This window comes from Vidua chalybeata, chromosome 2 (assembly GCF_026979565.1).
Source record: "Vidua chalybeata isolate OUT-0048 chromosome 2, bVidCha1 merged haplotype, whole genome shotgun sequence".
Classification (NCBI taxonomy): Eukaryota; Metazoa; Chordata; class Aves; order Passeriformes; family Viduidae; genus Vidua; species Vidua chalybeata.
The window spans coordinates 85368093-85389896 of NC_071531.1; the positions used below are offsets into that span (position 1 = coordinate 85368093).

The 21804-nt window shown below is 34.6% G+C and overlaps 1 protein-coding gene across 2 annotated transcripts in view; it reads left to right on the top strand.

Annotated features, from left to right (window-relative positions):
• The window catches only part of CEP126 (centrosomal protein 126), a 36741-nt gene that overhangs the window by 2942 nt on the left and 11995 nt on the right, over positions 1-21804 (top strand). For both annotated transcript variants that reach the window (XM_053935804.1, XM_053935806.1), the window contains exons 3-5: positions 7420-7565; positions 8945-9065; positions 12545-12743. In XM_053935804.1, coding sequence (XP_053791779.1) covers positions 7420-7565; positions 8945-9065; positions 12545-12743 — 466 coding nt within the window. The remainder of the gene's footprint in view (positions 1-7419; positions 7566-8944; positions 9066-12544; positions 12744-21804) is intronic.

Genomic DNA, 21804 nt, shown 5'->3' on the forward strand with positions numbered 1-21804 from the left:
AGACAGCCTGCATATTTTTGACAGACTGGTGTAGTTAAAGTAATACTCGAGGATACATAAATACATTTCCATATGTATTTCATTGCAGCCTTAAGAAACACAGTATAAATCCAAGTTACTCAGGCAAGCCACTTAGAAATTTGGGTATGGTGTTCATAAAACAAAGTAGTTTCAATTTGTGATAATTGAGAATGACATAATTATTAGCACAATAAGGAGTTCAAATGGAAGTCTGTAGTAGCAAGTTTTATCCTAATAACTGAAAAGGAGTGAGTTAGTTAATGTTAGAAAGGTAGTAAATGCATAGAATGTTATAAGCTGTGTCATATATAATTGAAAATTAAGGGTCCCTGCATATGTGCAGGAAAGTAGTTTGAAAATAAAGTTTTTTGAATCTAAATATTTTTTCCTGGCAGTTATACAGGTAGGAATTGATTGATCAACCCTCAGGTCGTGTCTCAAGTCTATATGATCCAAGTTCCATTAGCTTTCTTACTTACACATGTAAAGTGTTAGACATGATGATGGTTTCTCAAGAGTAGCATGACATTCTGAAGCTCCACATTCTCACCCAGCAGCACCCAAAATTCTCCCTGCCAGGGCTTACAGATGTGTATCAGGAGTTGTTCTTGGCACTGCTAGTGTATGATTTCAAAAATTTGTATCTTTTGCATTTTTTATATGGCGAGTAGAAATGAGTGCACTGTGAGGTGTGACAGTCCATTTTCTACCTCTAACCTTCATGTAGAATGGTTGAGGTTGGAAAGGATCTCTTGATCTAGTTGAACACCTCCACTCAGGAAGGGCAATCTGTGTCAGTGCTGTCATCCTTACCAAAAAAAAGTGTTTCCTGATATTTTAAAGGAAACTTAAGTGTTTCAGTTTGGACCTGTCAGCAGGCATCACTGAAGACAGCCTGGCTGTCTCCTCTTTGCACCTTCCTTCCAGGTATTTGTAGACATTAAGAAGATTCCTTTGAGCCTTCTCTTCTCCAGGCTGAACAGTCCCAGATCTTTCAGCCTTTCCTCCTAGAGAGATTCTCCAGTCCCTTCATCATCTCTTCATTGAGCCCTTCACTGACAGCCCTTCATTGACAGCCCTTCATTGAGCTGTCTCCAGTCTGTCCAGGTCTGTCTTGTACTGAGGAGCCCAGAGCTGGACACAGTCCTTCAGCTGTGGCCTGCCTAGTGCTGAGCAGAGGGGAAGGATCACTTTCCTCTACGTGCTCGCTAGGCTTTTCCTAGTGCAGTTCAGGATACCACTGACCTTCTTTGCAGCAAGGTTGGTCCTTTCTCTCAAGTAACAAGTCCTACAGCATGAGAGGAAATGGCCTCAAATTGCATGAGGGGAGGTTTAGATTGGATACTATGACAATTTTCTTCATGAAGATGGTTGTCAAGCATTGGAAAAAGCTGCCCATTGGAGTGGTTGCATGTGGTATACTTCAAGGTGTGGTTTGGTGGTGGACTTGGCCATGCTGGGCTTGTTGTTGGAGTTGATGATCCCAGAGGTCTATTCTAACCCAAATGATTCTATATTTCTATGTTTAACGAAGATGTTAAAGAGGATTTGGCCCAGTACTGACTTCTAGGGTTCACCACTATCTACTGGCCTCCATTAGGACTTTGTGTCACTAATCACCACCCTCTGAGCCTGACCATTCAGAACATTTAGATTGCACCTCGCTCGCTGCTCATTCAGCCTGTACAGCAGCATCTCGTTTATTAGGATCATAGGGGACACTGTACCAGCAGCCTTAGTAAAGTCCAAATAGAAAATATCTACTGCTCTCCTCTCATCTACAGGACTGTCATTTCTTTGTAGAATTTTATGAAGTTGATCAAGCTTAACCAAATTTAGTGTCAACTTTAAGTTTATAAATTTTCTACTAAAAAAGTAAAAGCAGTTAATTCCCTTTAGGATGAAGCACTAGTGAAGATACAGAAGAGTTTCTGCTCTCTCTGTAATCTTGTGTCATTTAGGTTCATTCTCTTAATGTTGCTTTGTGGAGGAAAACTTTTCTGTGGGTTTTTCTTTTTGATTTTTTTCAGGAACCACTAGCAGGCCTCCTTTAAACAAGGCTGTACCAAAGCACTTTTTAAGCTAATGAGACCCGCATATGCAAGATTCTTGCAGATTGAGGTCTTCTGTTTTCAACCTTTTCTATATGTACTCATAATGAAATTTTCCCTGACAGTCTACTGTTGATTTGTTGTCAATACTTCTAAAATGCAGCACCTTCAGCATTAAAAATAGTCAACTTCTACCAGCTGTACACAGTTAATTGGTTTAGTACTAAAAAACAAAATCATCATTTGCTCAGAAAGAGCAAGGATAGGTTTGGAAATAAAAGTCTCAGTAACTTAAATTTCAGATCTTTTTCAGTCCCCCTGATGTCATCTGTTTCTTTGCATCTCTTGTACTGACCAAGCTCCTTAGTTTTGTGTTAACAACAGTACTTCGACACAGCAAAAAACCCTAGCCTGCAGTTTTTACAAGTTGCCTGAGTATCAAGAAAGTAATTTCTTTATTGTCTCACTGATATATGAAGTTGCAATTTCAAGATCAGATTAAGAATCAAATATTCTCTGGGGCAGTAGCTGGCAGATATTTTGTTTAAATAACAGTATTCTGGAAATAAGAGCTACTGACTAAGCACATACTTAATGCAAATGAATAGGATATCATATTTTATGTTTCTATAACACATTGCTTTCTAAATACCAGCTGTCACTTTTGCTGGGGACTATAGACTTTGTGCTGTTACTGCTCAGTGCAAAATGTGTTTCCCATTTTACTGTGATGTTACTGTCTGCAGGTAGCTGGTTCATTCTAGAAATGCAATTGTCTATGTGCATTTTAAAATAAACCTTACGGTTGGTTGTCTTGGTTCAGCATTTTGAATTACCTTGAAATAGCTAATCTGTCTATTGAAACTGGGCTAGGAAGTCTATATCTGTTTCCAATTTGTTTCAAATCTATTCCCAATCTATTGTTCTTTCTGTAATACTTTATTTTCAACATATGCACAAGCTGTGTGCTCCACCTACTGGCTGATTAGCATTGATTATTTAATAAATGCTCTTTAAATTATTCATCACCTTTGTTGATAGAGACTGAAAAGCAGTCTGTGGCCAGAAATACGAGAACAATGTCAGCACTTGCTAAACAGAGAGGGCAGAGTGTTAAGAATTTTGTATTTCTTTCTACATCAGAATGGAACTGTGAAAAGTAGGTGATCACTGTAACCACTATGATGTGGACTTGAAATGCAGTATTGCTATTTCTGATAATGGGCCACAGGATTGTGCTGAATTAGCAAGGCCTTGGAACAGATGCTTGCCAAACTTGCTCTCTTTGAACTTTTCTTGACCTACCAGCAGCTTTGTTTTGCTTGGTTTGGCTGTAACAGCAATTTCTCTAAAAGACCAGGTATCTGTGGCTAATTTTGCCTTTATCTTTTTATTGTATGACCACAGTTTTATGTAGATAGCAGTAAGAAGCAGTTATTCTATGCAGAGAATGATATATTTATGACTCTAAAATCATGAAGTAGTATAGAGAAATGCAGGCCTGGTACAGTAGCAGAGGCTTTGAAAACTGGAGGTGTAGGATGTGGCATGGAGGAATACAGGCAGGGAATGGTAAGAGATGGTACACAAGCTTGGCACTGGAGACCCCATGGCTATACTCACCAATAGTCAGCTAAAGAAGCACAGAAATAGATCTGACAAACCTGGCTTTTAGAGGTAACGAAGAGAAGAAAATAATAGTATATAACATACATAGAAGGCACCATGTATGGAATATTTGGAGGTACTGTGAAGCTACAGATTGATGATGATAGAGGAGAGGTGTAAAAGTGTATTAGCAAATACAGAAATTACTCCAAATTGATCCTAAAGTGAGGGAAAAGAAAGCATCTACATGAAGATCCTGTTGGTCCTGCTGAAGGGATTCCTGATGCTGCCAGTTCACCCTAACGCTCCAGCACAAGCAGAATGAAACTACAAGCCTTGGGATGCAAAAGAGCAATACAAGAATGAGCATCCGGAAAGGGGATAGAAACTCAATATGTGAATAACTGTTCAAACTGGTATATCGCTATTATTGAGCCTTTTTCTGTATAGAAGTATTCTAACAATATTATTATTTTTCAGTAACAATTCTAGAGTCATAATAATTGGACTCTTAAGATTTGAATTATGCTAACAAAAAAAATGCTTGACTTAATAAGGTGTGCTTGGGTTTTGCCTATGAACAAGACTTGGAATGTGACAACTGGTATATAGTGCAGGCAGCCCACCTGTGGACCTTTGGGGCATATTTGCAGGACAGCTCTCTGTGACCCCATACAGTATTGTAAGGGTTGGTCCTTCTGAAGCTCTTGCAGCAATTTCAGGCTGTCTTTTTATGTCCAGTATACAATAATCAAAGAAGATGAAGGAATAGATTTGATATGTGTTCCTGATCTTGGGAAGTGTCTCAGATAAAAAAGTTGATTTTTGGGCAATGTCTACAGATCTTTTTAAGGATATAAAATTGCTTCCTGTTTGCCCATGAAGGAAATTTTGAGTGTGACACTGCATTTTAGCCTTTTCTTCATCCTACTGCAGTCATTGACCATACAAATATCTCCCTGCCTCAATTTTAAAATTACTGGGCACTGGTTTGCAACATAATGTGGCAATGGAAGAATAATATCAACTCAGCATCAAAATATTCATTTCATAGCATTCCATACACACTGTATATATTCCTTTTTTAATTATTATTTTCATCCAATGCAATAGTATGCATTTAGTCCACCTGGGAATGTAGCATCTATCACTTCACTGTGAAGAGAATTTAATAAAATTAACCAGGAAATAGCTCTACCATCTAGTCATACTGTTTTTAACATAAAAATGCCTTCCACATAATGTCTGTATATGTGAGACAGCTAAATATTTTAAGTTTTGTATTCCAAATTCTCCATAAATATTTTGGCAGCCATTTCAAAAATTGCCGCACCACTGGGTTGTTTATAGTAGACAGAAAAATTGGGTTAAAAAAACACCAGTCAGGAAATTCTTCTGCTAACTATCCATCTTAAAGCCATACTCTTTTGCCAATGGTACATCTGTGATATGAACCTAAGCTGGTGTCTTAAGGAGAGTGCATGAACAAACATTTGCTTTAACTGTTTTTCTGTAAGATGTAAATGTGCACTTTTAAAATTATTTTTTTACATAATGAACCTGAGTGTTACAATTTACATTCTGCGAGGTCAAGAAGTTAATAAGCTTCACTGAATAACTTTAATCCATTTCCTTACATTAAAATAAGATCCTTTTTTCTCCTTCTTGTCTTAATCCAAACCAAATATTGATCATGATGAGCTGTGCTGAAAAAGACCTCTTGCATCAGCATTTGGACTTGCTCATTCCCAGCTATATTTTTTAATAATCATTATTAGGAATGTGGAAGAGTGCAGCTAAGCCATATTCAAAATAATCTGAAAAAAAATACTCTGTCAGAATTGACTTTTTTCCATTTTGGAGTTATACGCTGGAATTACTCCAGGTGTAAAGTTGTAGAATTTCCCACATGTCTGAATTTAACAACTATAGTTCAACAAAAGGCCTTCTTGATCAGCTTCTAGAGATATCAAAGGACATCAAGAAGAATGTGTTTAAAGTACTTAGGAGGATAAGCAAGTCTGCTTCCTCTCCTGTGAATTTCATTTAGTCAAGATAAAATTGCACATTACTGTATTAGGTTTTACAGTGAGTAAAATTCAGGAATACTGAAAGTGGACAATGAACTCTAGTTCTACTTTTTAGTTCTAACATGTTTTGACAGCTATGTATATATGAGTTTTCAAATAGTGAAAGTTTTTGTCTCTCTCTCGTGCTATGCTTTGGCTTCCAAGTGCATTAAAGTGGATATTCCTGTATAAGTGTGTACTTAGGAATTAGTTGGCAGTTTTTCTATTTTTTTTACTATTGTGCCTTCAAGCCTTTCAGCTTTCTAAAATAAAAAGTACCTATTTCAAATTATTTTTGTGTTTGTTTTCACAGGAGATCAGTCATACTTTGAAGGGATACTAGAGAGGGTGACATTGATTATTTCAGTTTGAACTTTTTCCCTGGAAAGCAAAGGGAAGAATATTAAAATAGCTTGAATTAAAGAGGAGCTCTATGAAGTAGCAGCTTTGCTCCATCAAGCAAGAAGAGCTATGAAGCCACTGCTACTGATTAGAGTTATGGGAAGATATCTTACTGTGATGAGAGAAACAAAGAACATTTGGCTAAACTTTCCACTAATGCTGGCTAGAGGGTGACCCTACTTAATGTACTAGTGACCTGTTAAATCACATTTCTAATATACAGGTGGGAAGCTCCCAGCTTCCCATGATCTTTGCATGGCAGGCTTTGAAAGTTTCACATGAAGACGGTTACTTTTATAGTATTACTGCTTTTAGAATAGAATGTTGCCGGGGATGGGGCATCTACAACCTCTCTGGGCAACCTGCTCCAGTGTTTCACCACCCTCACTGTAAAAAATTTCTTCCTTATACTGAGTCTGAATCTACCCTCTTTTAGTTTAAAACCATTAAGTATTACTTGCCTACATAGGCACTGTGCCAATAAATATTCTGGGTATATTTCACTCTGGGAGGTAGTTTGTCAGTAAAAGTTGATGATTCTGTCAGCATGAGAAAAGATTACACATAGCTTCATGAAGCTCACGCCTACTGAAAGACTTTTTTGTGATGATGGTTGTTTTTGACTAGAGCCTGCTTTGCTTTACAACCAGTGAGAGGACACATTTAATGTATTTTTTAATATTAACAGATTCTGTCAATTATAGTTTTGTGTTGCTGTTTTATCCCATTTTGTGCTGCTAAACTGATTGTCTTTTGGGAAGCTTCTTAATAACTACAACTTGATACTTTTGCGTATTTATAAATAATAGCTGTAGTTCCTTTGTGTTATTTCTAAATAACAACTTTTAAACTGTTATTACTTCCCCAACAGCTTGTGAAAAGTACACACAGAGTATTTGCAATTAACTTTCCTACTGATCTGCTCACTGTGACACACATATGTGGTACTGTAAAGGCTATTGTAAAAGTCACATTAGTGACTTTTAGACAAGAACTGGTCGAGTTTGCATGTTAATTCACATATGAAAAAGAATAAAATCCCTGGTTGAGGCTAAGAAATTAAAATATGTTGTGACTCTTCATTACCCACTGTCCCATTTATGTTCCGACTAACTCTAAAAATCCAGCTGTGCTGAAGTTAATAGCATTTAATTTATGGACAGGCAAGCTTTTGTACTAAAACGGCAAGTTGGTAAGCTAGTTACTAATATGTCAGTAAATGTAATTCATAAACATACGAATGATCTGCTTTGGCTTCTTAAATACAGAGCCTTTGAAGAAAGACAGAAGGAAGAAGAAGCAAAAGAAAAAAGATTTAGAGAACAAGTTCTGCAGCAGAGGAAAATTAAATTTCAGGAGGCAACTGCTAAGTTCCAACATGCTCATCAGTCCTTTTCTCGGCAGAAACAAACAGGTTTGTGAATTAACTGTTATTCACAATACAAGTATTTTTATATTCACAGAATCAAAGAATAGTTAAGGTTGAAAGGGACCGCTGGAGGCGGTTAATATTTTTGTTAGTAAACAGAACAATTGACTTCACTCAAAGTAATTGAATTCACAAAAGCAAAACAGCTGACAAGTAGCTCAGATCTACATCACCATAGTAGATATGACAATTAGGTAGGGGAAATAAAAACAGATTTGTTTTTTTTTCCTAAAAACTGTATTGTGAGATATTTCACTATATTCCAGTCACAGTAAGTACATGACCTCCTTGAGGTATTGTGGCTTCCTGGGTTTTCCCCACTTTTTTGACTGCAGTGTGCTTATTGGTTGCAGTACTGTGCTTTCACAGCTGGGTGAGAGGTGTTACAAGGCCACTGACAGTTACTAGGATAGCATAATGATCCCCTCTTTGAACTTTTGAATATAAAATATTCCAAAATGTGCATTTTGTTTGTCATTAAGTAAATTTAGTTCTAGGATATATTAACATGGTACATAATTTTTTTTTTCCTGAATTAGTCCACTTGCTAAGCTTTTCTCTTGCTGGGAAGCAATGATCACTTCAGCTCAGTTCCTGCTTTCTTGGAATCAGTGCAGATTGGCAGGAGTTTGTAACAGCATTGGCCAAGTCTGATTTCCCGTCAACTTTCCAGTGTTCAAATGCTTAAGATATGGTCTATTACTTAGGTATTCTTTAACAGATTTACTCTCCCAACTGCAGTTGTGCCAGCTGTGAGGTAATGTCTCTGACTTCAAGATCAAATGTCAGATTAAAATAACAAAATAGAACAGTACTGGTTTAGGGCTTCTTCATAGTTCTACTGATGCCCAGAATGTGTAGCAATAGAAGGAATCACAGTTTTTTCTCTTGGTTTTCCTTTATATAAATTTGCCTCTGCTACTCTCTGTCCTACTTCTACTCACTTGAAAGTGGCAGTACATTGTGCCTGTCTGGACTTCTTTCCCCACTGGTTCAATTATTAAGTTACAATTTGGCCTTTGTAAAATATCTGCAAGCCATAATTTTGGCTCAGTGCATGAGTGGAATAGTCATAATGTAAAAACAAAGTTAGATATTTTAACCTCGTATTTTTTCAACAGTGCAGTTTAAAAGCAAATAGCAAAACTGTTGAATACATGTGTGACTGTAAACACTTAAATAGACTGTTTTTTTTTTTTTTTTCCAGAGGAACTCAAGGTGCTCTTGCATGTCTAATAATGCTAAACTACTGTGTTTATTGTAACTGTCTGGATTTAGGCTTCCAAACTTCAGCAACTTAACCAAACCATTTATGGTAAAATATTCCAATTTTTAAAAACTCTTTCCCCATTGTGTGTTTTTAGCTCTGATCCCTCCAGTTCAGACAAAAGCAGCTTTTCACTTAGAAGAAGCTCTTGAACAAATTAAAGGATCAGTTTTAACACCAGGACTGTGCTTGCAAAACATAAACAAAATCAATTTCAGGTAAGCATTCCTGTTCATTCTGATGATCAAAGGAAGTAAATTTCTTACGGTATTCAATAAACAGCAGAGAATTACTTTTAAGAAATTGTAGGGCATTTCTCATTGTGACAAAGAAAGCACTTCTGTGAACTTTTCCAATGAAATGTTGTGCAATTTTGTTGAGTTGTTTGTGTCCAGTTGGTACGACAGCAGAGGAGATGACACAAACCTTTTCCCCTCAGTGGAATTCTGGGAACAGTCAAGACTAACCCAATCTCCAGTTATAGCCCAATTCAGATTGCCATGGTTATCAAACCCTTTGCTGTTCTCAGAATTATTCTGTCTAAGTGATTTTTTTTATCCAGATTTTTTTCCTTTTTGCATTCAAGGGTACACTAGCTTATATGTTCACCCAAGGGCCTTCTTTCCAACTGTAATTTCTTTATATTTCTCATTCTCCGTATGAATCGAGAGCATCCTGGTAACAATTTGACTGGAAATTTCATTTTATATCACATAAAATTTTATTTGCATACTTTTCATTCTACCCAAGCACTGTTTCTAAGATACCTTGACTTATAACAGAATGTTCCTTCATACATAGTTTATTTATCTGCTGTATTTCCTAGTAGTTCCTGATTATCTCTTTCCTAACCTCTAATTTCTTTAACATTTCACCTCAGGAGGTTATTTTTGTTGTTGCTTCTTTTGTTATTCCTCTCTGCATTTCAGTTATTTTCTGCATGATAGAAATTGTGCAGATGTTCAGAACAGAGATAAATTCTGAAAGGGGTCTCCCTCCTTTTGGGCTTCAGTATGTTCTTCTGGGTGACATTGATACTCAACTTGTTTACATATCTCTGCTCTGATTAACACATTTTCAGGTGATAAACTGGTCAGTTGAGAAAATATTTTATAACTTATAGAGCTTAATACTCATGCTATTTTCTAGTCAACATTCATAGAAAGATTGCTGCAACAAAAACAAAGAAACAAACAAGAAATCTACTTGATAAATCTAAGTTTAATTTATGGCAAAAAATGTAGATGTTTCTGAACCCTGTCTAAGGTTTCTAATCATTTGTCTCATTTCACTCATAGGCTTCATTAAGGACAGCACCTCACTGCCTTAATAATTTCTTTCCTTATTTTTCAACTTTTTTCAAACTGTTTCTTGTGCGACACATTGGTATCTCAGGAATTGTACAAACCACTTACCATTTCTTGCAGTGCTGTCACTCCATTTTTATTTGTATAATGTAAAAAATTCACTATCATTTAATAATGATAGTGTGTTCTTTTTCTGGTTTTCATCTTCTTAACTTGTTTTCCTAAGGAAATTATATTTACATGTTCATACTATTTACAGTTTGTTTTCCCCTCATAACCAAATTTGAGAGAAAGCTTAAGAATCTTTAAGTTAATTATGTTTCTGTAAGTTTGAACTTAGAAATTGCTCAAGGAAAAAAAAAAGGAAAATAAGTGACCCCAGCATCAGAAAGGCTTAAAAGTTGAGTCCACTATGACCTATTGGGAGGTCACAAGACAGCTAGTACAGATAAAACAGAAGAGCATTTTGAGAAGGTTCTGGACAGTGAAGGTTCTTAAAAAGTCACCAGTTTTGAGATGTAAAGCTTTAAACAGATCTTATAATCTCGTTAATTGGAAATTTTGGGAAGGGTATTAACTAACACATAAGAAGTAGTAGATACCTATTCTGTTTCTTAAAATTTTATAAATGCTGAAGCCAAAAATCTTGTGTCATCTTTAGAATTTACCCTTCCTCAGAAAGAGAATGCCTAGAATTAATTGACAGCCCCCTCTTAAAGGAAGAAATGAATACTGTATTAAGTATGCAATATAAACATAGCTTCAGACCCAAGTGAATATCTGTGAATTTTAAAATATTCTAGGATTCATGTCTGTCTTTTAAAAGGTGTAAAAAAATAAGCAATGGTGACATATTAACTCCTCTTGGAGAAAGCAAAAGTCCTGAAACACCTAGTAAGTGTATTCTATGCTGCAGTAGAGCCATTTTGCTTCTAGTAGGGTTTAGTTATTGAATGCTAAAGCAAAGATTTTGGAGAACTCATTAGCCAACAGACACAGAGATGTTTGTACATTAGGTGTGTAAATGGCATGCTGCTCTTTTTACAAGATATATTTCCCTATTGGTGTTTAAAATAACTATGTTTGATGAAGCTGAGTCATGGGATATATACTTTAATACAACAAATCAAAAATTGTCTATGGAAAAGTTGGAATGTTGAAACTTCTAAAAATATAAATGGTCCAAGCATGTAGAAATGTTTATAGATATGAATGATTTAAAGACTCAAATAAATATAAAGAATGTTGTTTGTGTCCAAAAACCCAACCAACTTGGTTTTTGTGTCCAAAAAAACAAGATTAACTTGGTTTAACTTGGTTAAAGTTGGTTTTTGTATCCAACAAAACATGTTTTTTGGGGGCCAGGTGTCAGTCAGTCTAGTCCACAATAACAAAAAAGTTTTGGGATAGGGAGGATATCTGCCATTCAAAAGAAAACAGCATGCAGTTTTCTATGTTTGATAAATAAATATGTGAATTTGTTCTCCCTTTTTGCTGTCATCCATCTCATCAGAAATAATAAATTCCATTTTATACTCTCCTTAGGTCACTGCAATTAAGCCAATGTTTTTTGTAGCCTTGTATAAAATCTCCTGAAATATAACAATAATCTTAAGGGTTTGAAAGTTTCCATTTTCCATTGCCCTAAAATTATAAATCCCCAAAAAAAAAAAAAAAAAAAAAAAAAAAAAAAAAAGAAGTCTTACTAGATTATTTGCCTACTTGAAACAGATCCTCTGAAATAAAAGGGATAATTTAAAAACATTAAGCTGAAGAAATGGATAGAAATTAAGGAAAGAGGTTCTTGAATTTCTGTACATATGTGAAACATATATCTCCAGCTAAGAGCTGGTCACAGGGCCCAACTACACTAGCTACTATAAAGATTTTTTTTGTTGGGCAGCAAATTCTTTAACATACCGCAATACTGACATTACATATCATTGGTAGATTTGGACTCTCTGGATACTAGAAAGTCTTCTTGCTCTTTGAAGTAAGGGAATACCTGACAGCATCAATATAGTTACACTCTGCATAAGCCAACTTTATGGAAAAATAAAGCCCATTTTCCTTTTCATTTTTTTTCTTTTTCTTTAAAAAAAACCCTCTCTATGATTCTGTAAATTACCAAACTGCTGGCTGACATTTGCGCTATCAATGCAAGCCTGAGGCAGTCACCCAATAACTCAATCAGAAAATTCTATTTATAAATAAACAGAAGAGAAGTTTTAAAATGGAAAGTGTTGGACACCTTCACATAGTACTAACAGCATTTGTCGGGCTTTTCATCATTTATTGATGTTGTATGCATTTGGTAAGAAATATATTTAAAAATGTACTGTTGATGCATAAAAATAACACAAAGTAATAATTCTCTTGTTTGTATCAAGAACCACAGATGACACTTCATCCTCATCAGTATGTAGAAGTGATTCTTTCTGTCAGAAGCAGAATTCAGCAGTGTTTGGCTGTGATGAAACAATACAGGAGAGCAGTAGAACGGACATGGATAGTCACCAACTTCTCTTCCAGAAAAATCTGGAAGAAATGCAACAGCTCCTTGAAAAACAGCATCTCAACAACTTAGAGGTATGATATTTTCATTTTCATGTGATTCATTGCAAGATGCTTTTAAGTGTGACAGAAAGTTTCTTGAATGTAATAAAACTGAAAGTCCTGTTCAGCTAACTTTGTCAATTAGACAAGATGGGAGGACACACTGTTCTGTGCCTTATCAATGGATTATTTTTAGTAAAATTATACATATTTTCCAGTAAGAAGTCAGAGATCTTTAAAAATATTTATAAGAATGTTTTCACAAATTCATCCAAGATACCTGTTAGGTTGTCCTTTTTCCTCTGTTAATGTAAGATTTGTATGTCAGACTTCCTGTCTCTGACATTGGTAGCCATTAGTTGATCACAGGAGTCTTGTGCTACCTCTGAACTTGAATTGGTTTTCAGTGCACACCCAAGTTTCTGCTGTGCTGATTGTGACAGCATGAAATGCTATAGAAGTATTATGATGGCATGTGAAATGTTGGAGGATTTTTTTGTTTTGTTTTGGTTTTTTTTTTCCCAGTATGTGGTGATATGTTAGAGATTGACTTCAAGTCTCTTGAGATCCTTTTTTATCATCTTTGGAATAGCTGCGGGTGTTCCAGTAATGAGCTTTTTCTGCCTAAACTAATTTTTAGATTGAAAATCAGTTTAAAAAGTAACCTTAGAAACACTGAAAATCAAGAACTGAGCTCTAAGGTGATTTTTAGTTGTGCACCTTTAAGTGTGATTTTATGTCTCAGTGTTGTCTTTGATTTTGGAAATACTGTCTTCAACATTGTAGTTTCTGGGAAAAAAAAAAAGCCCATACTTTGGGGCTTATTCTTTTATTTCTGGAATATCTATTGGTATCCAGAGTCATGGCATCTGAAATGACCTGGACTCCATGAAGCCCCTCCCTCTATTTTGGTTGTGGCTGGAGGCATGGAATCATTGGTGGCTATAGAGCAAGGGCTTTTCCTTTTATTACAAGTATATGGATAACTCATGAAAGACTTTAGAGAGTTCAGATATGGTTTGGCATTTATGTTTCTTGGAGCATTTATCTCTGCCTTTGTATCTACTTTGTTCTGATGGTTATGCATGAAAATCTTGAGCTGATGGCTAAGACAGAAAATCTCACTCAACTGGAGTGAGGTTCAAAAAAGTTGAATGGAGAGAAAGTATAGTTTGTACTGTCAGTGTTCTTTCTTACTTCTAAGCATAAAAGAATGAAGAGAAAGAGACAATTTATAGAAGAGAGCTGATAAAACTGAATTCTAGATAACCACTTAACAAAAATAAAAAAAAAGTGTAAGCTTTTTTTTAATAATACCACATTTTCATTTCACTGGTTTGCAATCCCTCCCTAAATGATTATGCTGAATTTGGCAGTAGCTGCATTAGAACATCTTGAAATTAGAAAACAAAACACATTCTCTTTGAGAAAAATATATAAAAATATTCTTCTAAATGTATTTTAAGACTTCTGTATTGGAGTGTTTTATCAAACAGAATTATCACTTCCTAATTGAATTCTAGGGGAAAACAGCTATGAGTCATGCATAATTTTTTGCTTTTAGTTTTTTCTAAATTTTATCATCAGCACTGGATACTGCATATAATATAGGAATTTGTGTTTACAAATTAATGTATTTTTGAAAATACTTGTAAAAAATTTTGCTTTTTTTCCAGAAGGTATTTTTCTGCTACCACTAGGGGTTGCTCAGCTTCTTTCCTCTGATGAATAGTTTCAAAATGTAAATATTTATACTTCGGACATTTGGACTTGCTTTCTTGAAATTGCACGCTTTGGACTCTGATTTGAAAAATAGTCAAGAAAGCTATTGACCTTGTTCTAAGGCCTGAGTTCTGGAAGTTTAATACTTGGATTGTGCTGATGGCTGGTGTGCATGTGCATTGTGATTTCCTATACTGTGAAATACTCTTACTAATAAAATTTATAACTTATAATGATTTAGATTGATTTCTTACTGAAATCAATATACTTCAGTGGTCTTGATACTACCTGTTGTCCGAAGTAATTTCTGAGATTAAAGTATTTCACTGTGCACATGCTTTGCAACCTAGCCATCCATTGAGATCCTTTGACCTCTCTTTGTTTCTGTTTTTACAGGCCCAACAGGATTATAAAGATTCCTAAAATTCTTTACTTTCCTACAGGGCAATAAAGTTCTATGTGAACCTTTACCAGTAGATTTGTTGTGTTGCCTGCTTTACATGTCTAAATATTTGTACAGATTCATCGGTAAGCTAGGGTTTTAGTGGCTTCTGCTGTTTTCCAAAATTATTTTGTGTAAAGTATTGAGAGCAGTAGATTTTATTTTGTGCAATAGTTGCATCCAAGCCACTATATCAAGTTACTGTTTTATGTTCGGGAATATGTTTCATTTTGAAGAATTTAATATTGCTAACTTCATTCACAAATAAAGGTTTTATCTCTCCATCCTTTCCTGGTTTTATTGCATGCATAAATAAATCTTTAAGGTGGAGCTAGTAGCATGGTCTTTAGCTAAAGCTGCATGCAGCTTTTAACCAAATGACATTAGTCCCAAGGTGCTTAACATTTTTTTGAACGGTTAACTCCTTATGTTGAAATTTTCCATTTCTGGTACCTGCCTTGGACCGAACAATTTAGAAAAATTACACTAAATGGCTCAAATGTGACAAGGAAGAGTATTTTTCAGGTATTTTTGTGTCTTTTTCTTCTTTTCACCTCTTCAATTTCATGGTCATGCAACATTATTTTGGTCAGTACCATATTTCTAGGCTCTACTAGAATAAATTTTGCATTATGTCTGAATTAAACTGATAGCATAACATTTTATGTCTATAGTTTCATTTTTTAAACAAAATACTTAGAAGTGAGAGTTAATTCAAGACAAAATAGGTGTAGATTATCACATGGAGATTGTATTTTCCTCTTCCCTCTTTTATATGACCATAATTATGTGGTATCAAGTGGTATCTGTGAAATCCAAATTTAAATCCTTTTCTGACTGATTTGAAGCAGGATTTTTACCTTGGTTCACTGTTTTGTTTTGTTTTTTTTTTTTTTCTGAGAATATTGTGCAGCCATTGAAGTACTCAGTAGCATTCTTTCTGTGAATACCATTCCCCTTCGAAGAAAATACTTCAATATTTATTGAAATAGGAAGGGAACACTGATACAATTTTTCAGAAATTGCAACCCAAATTATATTACGTATAATACAGGAAAAATTTTTATCTTCCTGTACTGTGTGTGCTTATACATGTTACATGTAAAATCCCAGAAGTCTCTGAGAAACAATGAAGAATATTTTCTAAGTGATATTCCACTGAATGGTCTGGACATCACCTGCCTTTCAGGAGTTCACTTGTAAGACTGTTAGCTGTTGGTGTTACTTTGCTTTTGAGTTTCACAGTGTCTATGAAATGGAGATGTTTCAGGTAACTGATGGAAAAACTGTAGTATGACTGAAATGAGTTAACCAAACTTCCCTCTGCAAGGGGTGTTGCCAGTCTAATTCTTCAGAGCCATAGGCAAAACCAGCATGGAAAAAAAGGAGTGCTGTGTACAGAGTCTCTCCCAAGCATCAGAAACTTTTAGAGTGCTCAAGGCTAGTTAGTGGGAAAACAGACTCTGACAAGGAGGCTTAGGATAAAATGGCATAGAAGCAGAAGTCAAACTCGATTTTGTAGAGACCATTCAACAACTTGAAATAGGTTTCTACGGTCACCTTAAATCTAGAAAAATTGGTGATTTTTTTACTTGTAAATGTGAGTGTTAACATTTTTATGTTGATCATTTAAATTATATGACAGGCTTGAGTGATTTCCTTACTTATTTTCCTCTTGGCAAGAGGAGGGGTGTTCAGTTTTCATTGGCTTTCAACCAATATTGTGACTAACAGCTATCTTCCACATTATTTCAGTAATCCAAAATTCACGTGTGCTATAAAGACAAATTGAAATGTATCATCTTACCCAAATACTCCAACTTGTTTTGATTGTGTATTTCTCAAGAGTAGGTTTTGAGGTTTTGGAGGCAGTTTTTCATAAAATAACTTATTCTAAGTTTTTCTGTATAAAATCACATGACAATCTTCATACCTGACCATCTGGAGTTCATTCAACACTGTCTTTCCTCAATTCAAAGCCCTTCTTGAACGGGTAATAATGTAGGATTGAAGCTGAAACAGATTTTCAGTACAAAAGACATCACAGTTAGACTTATACATGGATAAGGTTTTGCTTGTGGATAAGTTATGATTGTTATACATACAGCATAGCTCACAAACCACAGGAACAAGGAAATTGATACTGTCCTTTAAATATACCTGTTCCTTTTTTACAAACACATAGTTTTTTCATAAGAATTGCGATACATATTAGCATGAGTCCATTTTTGGGTTTACATTCATATATATAATATTTATGTACAGCTATGCACTAAAGTATTTTTACCATACTTCATGGCTGGTTTTGGAGAGATTTGTTTTACTGCAACAGGGTAAGATGTTCATAAATGTAGCTGAAAGAAAGGAATGGAGTAAAAAATAGCAGTATCAAATCTTTAATGTACTGCAGTTACAGTAAGATGTTTACTAGTAGGAAAGGACTGGAAGATATAAACTTCATGTGCATGTGGGCCTACGAGGATACTGCATTATACTAATGTGGTATTATCAGTGATAGTATATTCTGGTGTCTCAAGAGGATATTGGAAGATCTGTTGATTTCTCATGAAGATTAAAATATCAATCTCCAAAGTATTTTTGCCCCTTTGAAGACAGCAGAGCTGTGTTTTAAAAAGATAAGACTTTTGTGAATTTTAAAGCAACACAGAATTCAGATACTTTTTTGTATCCTAGTACTCTGTTTATATCCTAGTATTCTAATGGTTGTCTGGGTACCCAGGAGCATAATCAATTATTTCATTATTTCTAATGAAAATTAGTCTAATTATTATAATTATTAATTATTATAAATCTGCAGCAGCACTTCTGTGGTATTTAGTAGCTTGAGCTTTGCTGGGCAGTTCATGCCCAGTACTTGCATATCTCCATAAGGAAGTATGGTTCACCATAAATAAAGTACAAAATAAAGCATCAAATCAAACACCCAAAATTCAGAAGACAAGGATAAGCAGAGGGTAACTGGGACCTCTTTCAGAAGACTGAAAGTTCTTGTAATAAACAAAGAATTGCACTATTTCAAGCAGTGCCAAGATTTTAAAAAATTAACCTTTAAATTTGGTAGGCTGTTTAGGGGAAGGTAGATGCTGAAAGCTTGTATACAAGTTCTTAAAAATCAAATCTGTGAAGTTCTTAGGAAGAATGTATATCTTGAAACATATCTGATTGAAAAAAGTTGAACTTGTAAAAGAGGTAACATTTAAGTCACAAAATTTTTTTCAAGATAAGTGATTATATTAATGAAGCATGCAGTGAATGTTGGAAATTACATGAAAGTGCTTTATTATGAAATGTAAGTACTAGAAAATGCTTTTAGATACATTGTTTAGCCTTCAGGTTGCCCTGTATGGAGTCAGCTTTGTATTCAGTGATCCTTGTTGGGTCCCTTTCAACTCAGGATGTTCCATGATTCTAAAAGTATTTCTGTATCTGACCTTTAGGATTTCCTTACATAAATCCACCTTCTGCCCTAGCTGCTGCTGTGCAGTGCACAACAGTGAGATCATGTTAAAAACTCTTCCATCTTTACAAAGTATACTGCTAAAAGAAAAAGCAATCCTTTTTCATTGACTAAAAATATGTATACTATTTTTTTAGAAAATAAAGAGCTTAGGTAGGGTTCATCTGCTAAATGAGAGATTATTTTTAAAATTATATTCACACACTGATTCATTCAGGAACTGAATACTACTGTCAAATAGTATTAATCTATTCTTTTTTACTGATGTTATGGCTCCAGATCATTCAAATCTGTTAACTGTAATCATTAAAATGTTTATTAGTTAAACACTAAAGAACTTCTAGAATTCATAGTTCATATCCATGCCCAACATTTCTGTATGACTGTCTGCTTTATCATGGTTTTTAATTATGCAATCCCATGCTATTGTTGTATGACAAATTTGTGGGGTAGATGATGCCTGCTCAAACTGAATTTATTAATGGGTTAGAAACAAAAAAAGGGAGCAATTCATTATGGTGCACACTGCCTCACCATTTAATCATTTAACACTTTTAATAGTATTTTTACCTAACATTATAAATTACACTCCTGGAACTGAATGACGAGATTAGTGTGTGATAGATACCTGGGACAGAGTACCTGAGAAGCAGCACTCTGAGATGTTAAAGCAACAGGGAGACAAGTTCAGCTGAAAATCGGTTTCCTACACAATTATATATTAGGGCTTATTAAGACTGAAAATCAGTATGAAACATTGGTATTCAGTGTTCAGATCACTTTTCTTTTAAAATCTTCTGATAGTATGGCTTACTGATATTGCCTGCATGCCTATAAAATAAGAAAAAAGTTCTTTTTATACTGAGAAGTTTGAACCTGCATTTCTAGCATCCTGTGATGATATTTCAAATAGATCCTTTCAAAAACTCACAGATTCATAGATAGCTAGTTTCCGTATTGTTAGCCTGGGAGGCCATCAGGCACCTAGGCATCAGATTGGGAAAGACAGCGGTGTTGATAGTAAGCTTTTCTCTGGTCATCCTATACCTTCATAGCTTCTTTGGTGGGTTTGGCACAATAGAATAGAACTCTTGTGTAAGGAAAGCACCAAAATCCTTTCACAGTGTCACTTGCTCTCTTGAGTCTGCCCAAATCTTCTGAGAAATAAGTATTGTGTACTGCTATACGTGATGTTTTTCAAACTCATATAAAAATGAGATTATTAATTATAACTTTCACATTCCATAATTGGTAAATTTGAAACGAGTTGTTTAGGTACCTCACTGGCTTTGAAAGTTAGTTTTGCTTCTAAATAAGTTCAGTGTCTTTTACTTCACAGTCAGTGTCCAGTGTAACATGATAAATATACAAATATGAAAAACAAAGAATTTCTGTAAAGAAACCAGTTGAAATTATCAAACATAGCAAGTAGTGTGAGAGGTGTGAGGGGCCTTGGTTTTTAGAATGGGTAGCATTTTTTCAGGATTTTATCTTCAGAAGTGTTTCTATTCACATCTTGGAATTATGAACAGTCAGCACTTCTGCAGAAAATGTCAAATATGCATGTAGCAGCTCTTTAGTAGAGCTCTGACAAAGTTCTTTGGCAGAAAATTCACTTGTCAGGTTCACTTAAAATCTTACTTGTTGTTATGTTGTTCTTTCACTGGCCTTATGAAAGATCTCATAGGCTCATGTTTTCCTTTTGTTTTAGTGCTTTACTAAAATGAAATTGCTTGACACAGCTGTTCTAAGTCCTAAGACATACAAGTGACCTCTTTAACTCCTCGGAAATATTCCTTTCCTAGGAATGTGGATATCTGCGGGTGTTAGATTTCATGCATTATAACATAAGATAATGCAGGCTACACAATAATACTTATATACAGGAAAAATGCAAATCCAGTAAATAACAATATAGTACTCTATGAACATTTTGTTTTCTTATAATCCTATAACATTCTCAAAGATTAAATAAAATTAAGTCATTGGGATTTCTAGGTTTATTTCCCTGCACTTATTGATCACTAAAAAAGGATAATTGTTGAATGCTTTTTTATTTCTGCAGAAGTACTTCTAATTACACATTTTTACAAGGAAAAAAATTACACATTTTTACAAAGAAAAGGGACATTCATTTGCATTACATAGTACTATAAAATGGGAAATATTTTAATGAGAATGTTAAGCGTCTTTAATGTGTGAAAGGATGAAATTGTATGATGCAACAAAATAAATGTAAATTAACTAAATTTGCATGAAATAAGTAGGAGTGAGTGTGTGTTTAAATGAGAACTCCTTCTTTGTTCTTAGTTCCTAACATTTCTGGATGTTACCTCAACTGAGATTTTGTTTTCCATAGGGTTTTGCTTTATAAGGAGCATACTTATTTATATAATGTAGGAACAAGTCTACTTTCAACCTCTGAACCACAATTGCATATAATTTTTTTCTTTTAATTTTTGAAAGTTGGAAATTTTCCTGAGCCCTCCAGATTTATCTGCTTAAGGTAACCTACTCTCAAGAGAAGATTTTTTTAAAACTATCTTTACAAAATTTGTCTTCTGTCTAACTGCCAGTTGAGAAACACATTTTGCTATGCAGGTGCAGTTTCCAAATTAGACAAGAAGTAAGCCTGACAGCTGTAATTTCTTTTCACTGTTTTTTCCCCTTCTGAAAATTTCAAAATTAGTTCTTAAATTTGGCCTGATACAGAAAACTCTGAGTATATGCCTTTTGCTTGTTTGAAGAAGTTCAAGCAGAGGTTAACAATATAATTTAGGCAAAAATAAAGGTTAGTAAATAACTAACAAAGTGCTACTTATTATTTTTTTATTAGAATGACACCGGTTTGTATAGGTTTAGTTTGAAAATGTTCCCTAAAGGGAACATTTTGTCTTTCCCTACACTTCTTCTTTGATCTTCTATTTAGTATCTTTATCTCAGATCATAACTATAACGGAAGACTGCACCAATCTCTAAACATTTAGTGCAAGATAAGATTTAATTCAATAGTAAAAAGTCTTTCAGGACTTGCTAAGCCTTTTCTTCTGCAGTTTAATATATTTGTACAGCTATAAAATATGCAATATTTAGATAAAACAATTTTATTGGAATAAAAAATATTTACTACAAAAATGTGTTATTATTCACTAAAGAATTCTGTGTTTGGTGAGTTTGAAAAATGTTAATTCAATGTCATTGCTAGGGGACATATAGTCACTCACCCTAGGTTAACAGATTTTGCTAGTTGAAACATTTTCCATTTGAAGTCACTAATGAAAAAAAAATCTTTTTTGCATGAGATTGCATATCTAATTCAGCTTCTCTTAATTTTTTGCATCAATTTTGTCCAACATAAGTTTAAAAATACTTTGCTGCTGAGCTGTGTGAGAGGGAACTTCCAGGCAAGAGTGTATGAGACTGAAAATAGTCAACATGCTTGTTTTCCTTTA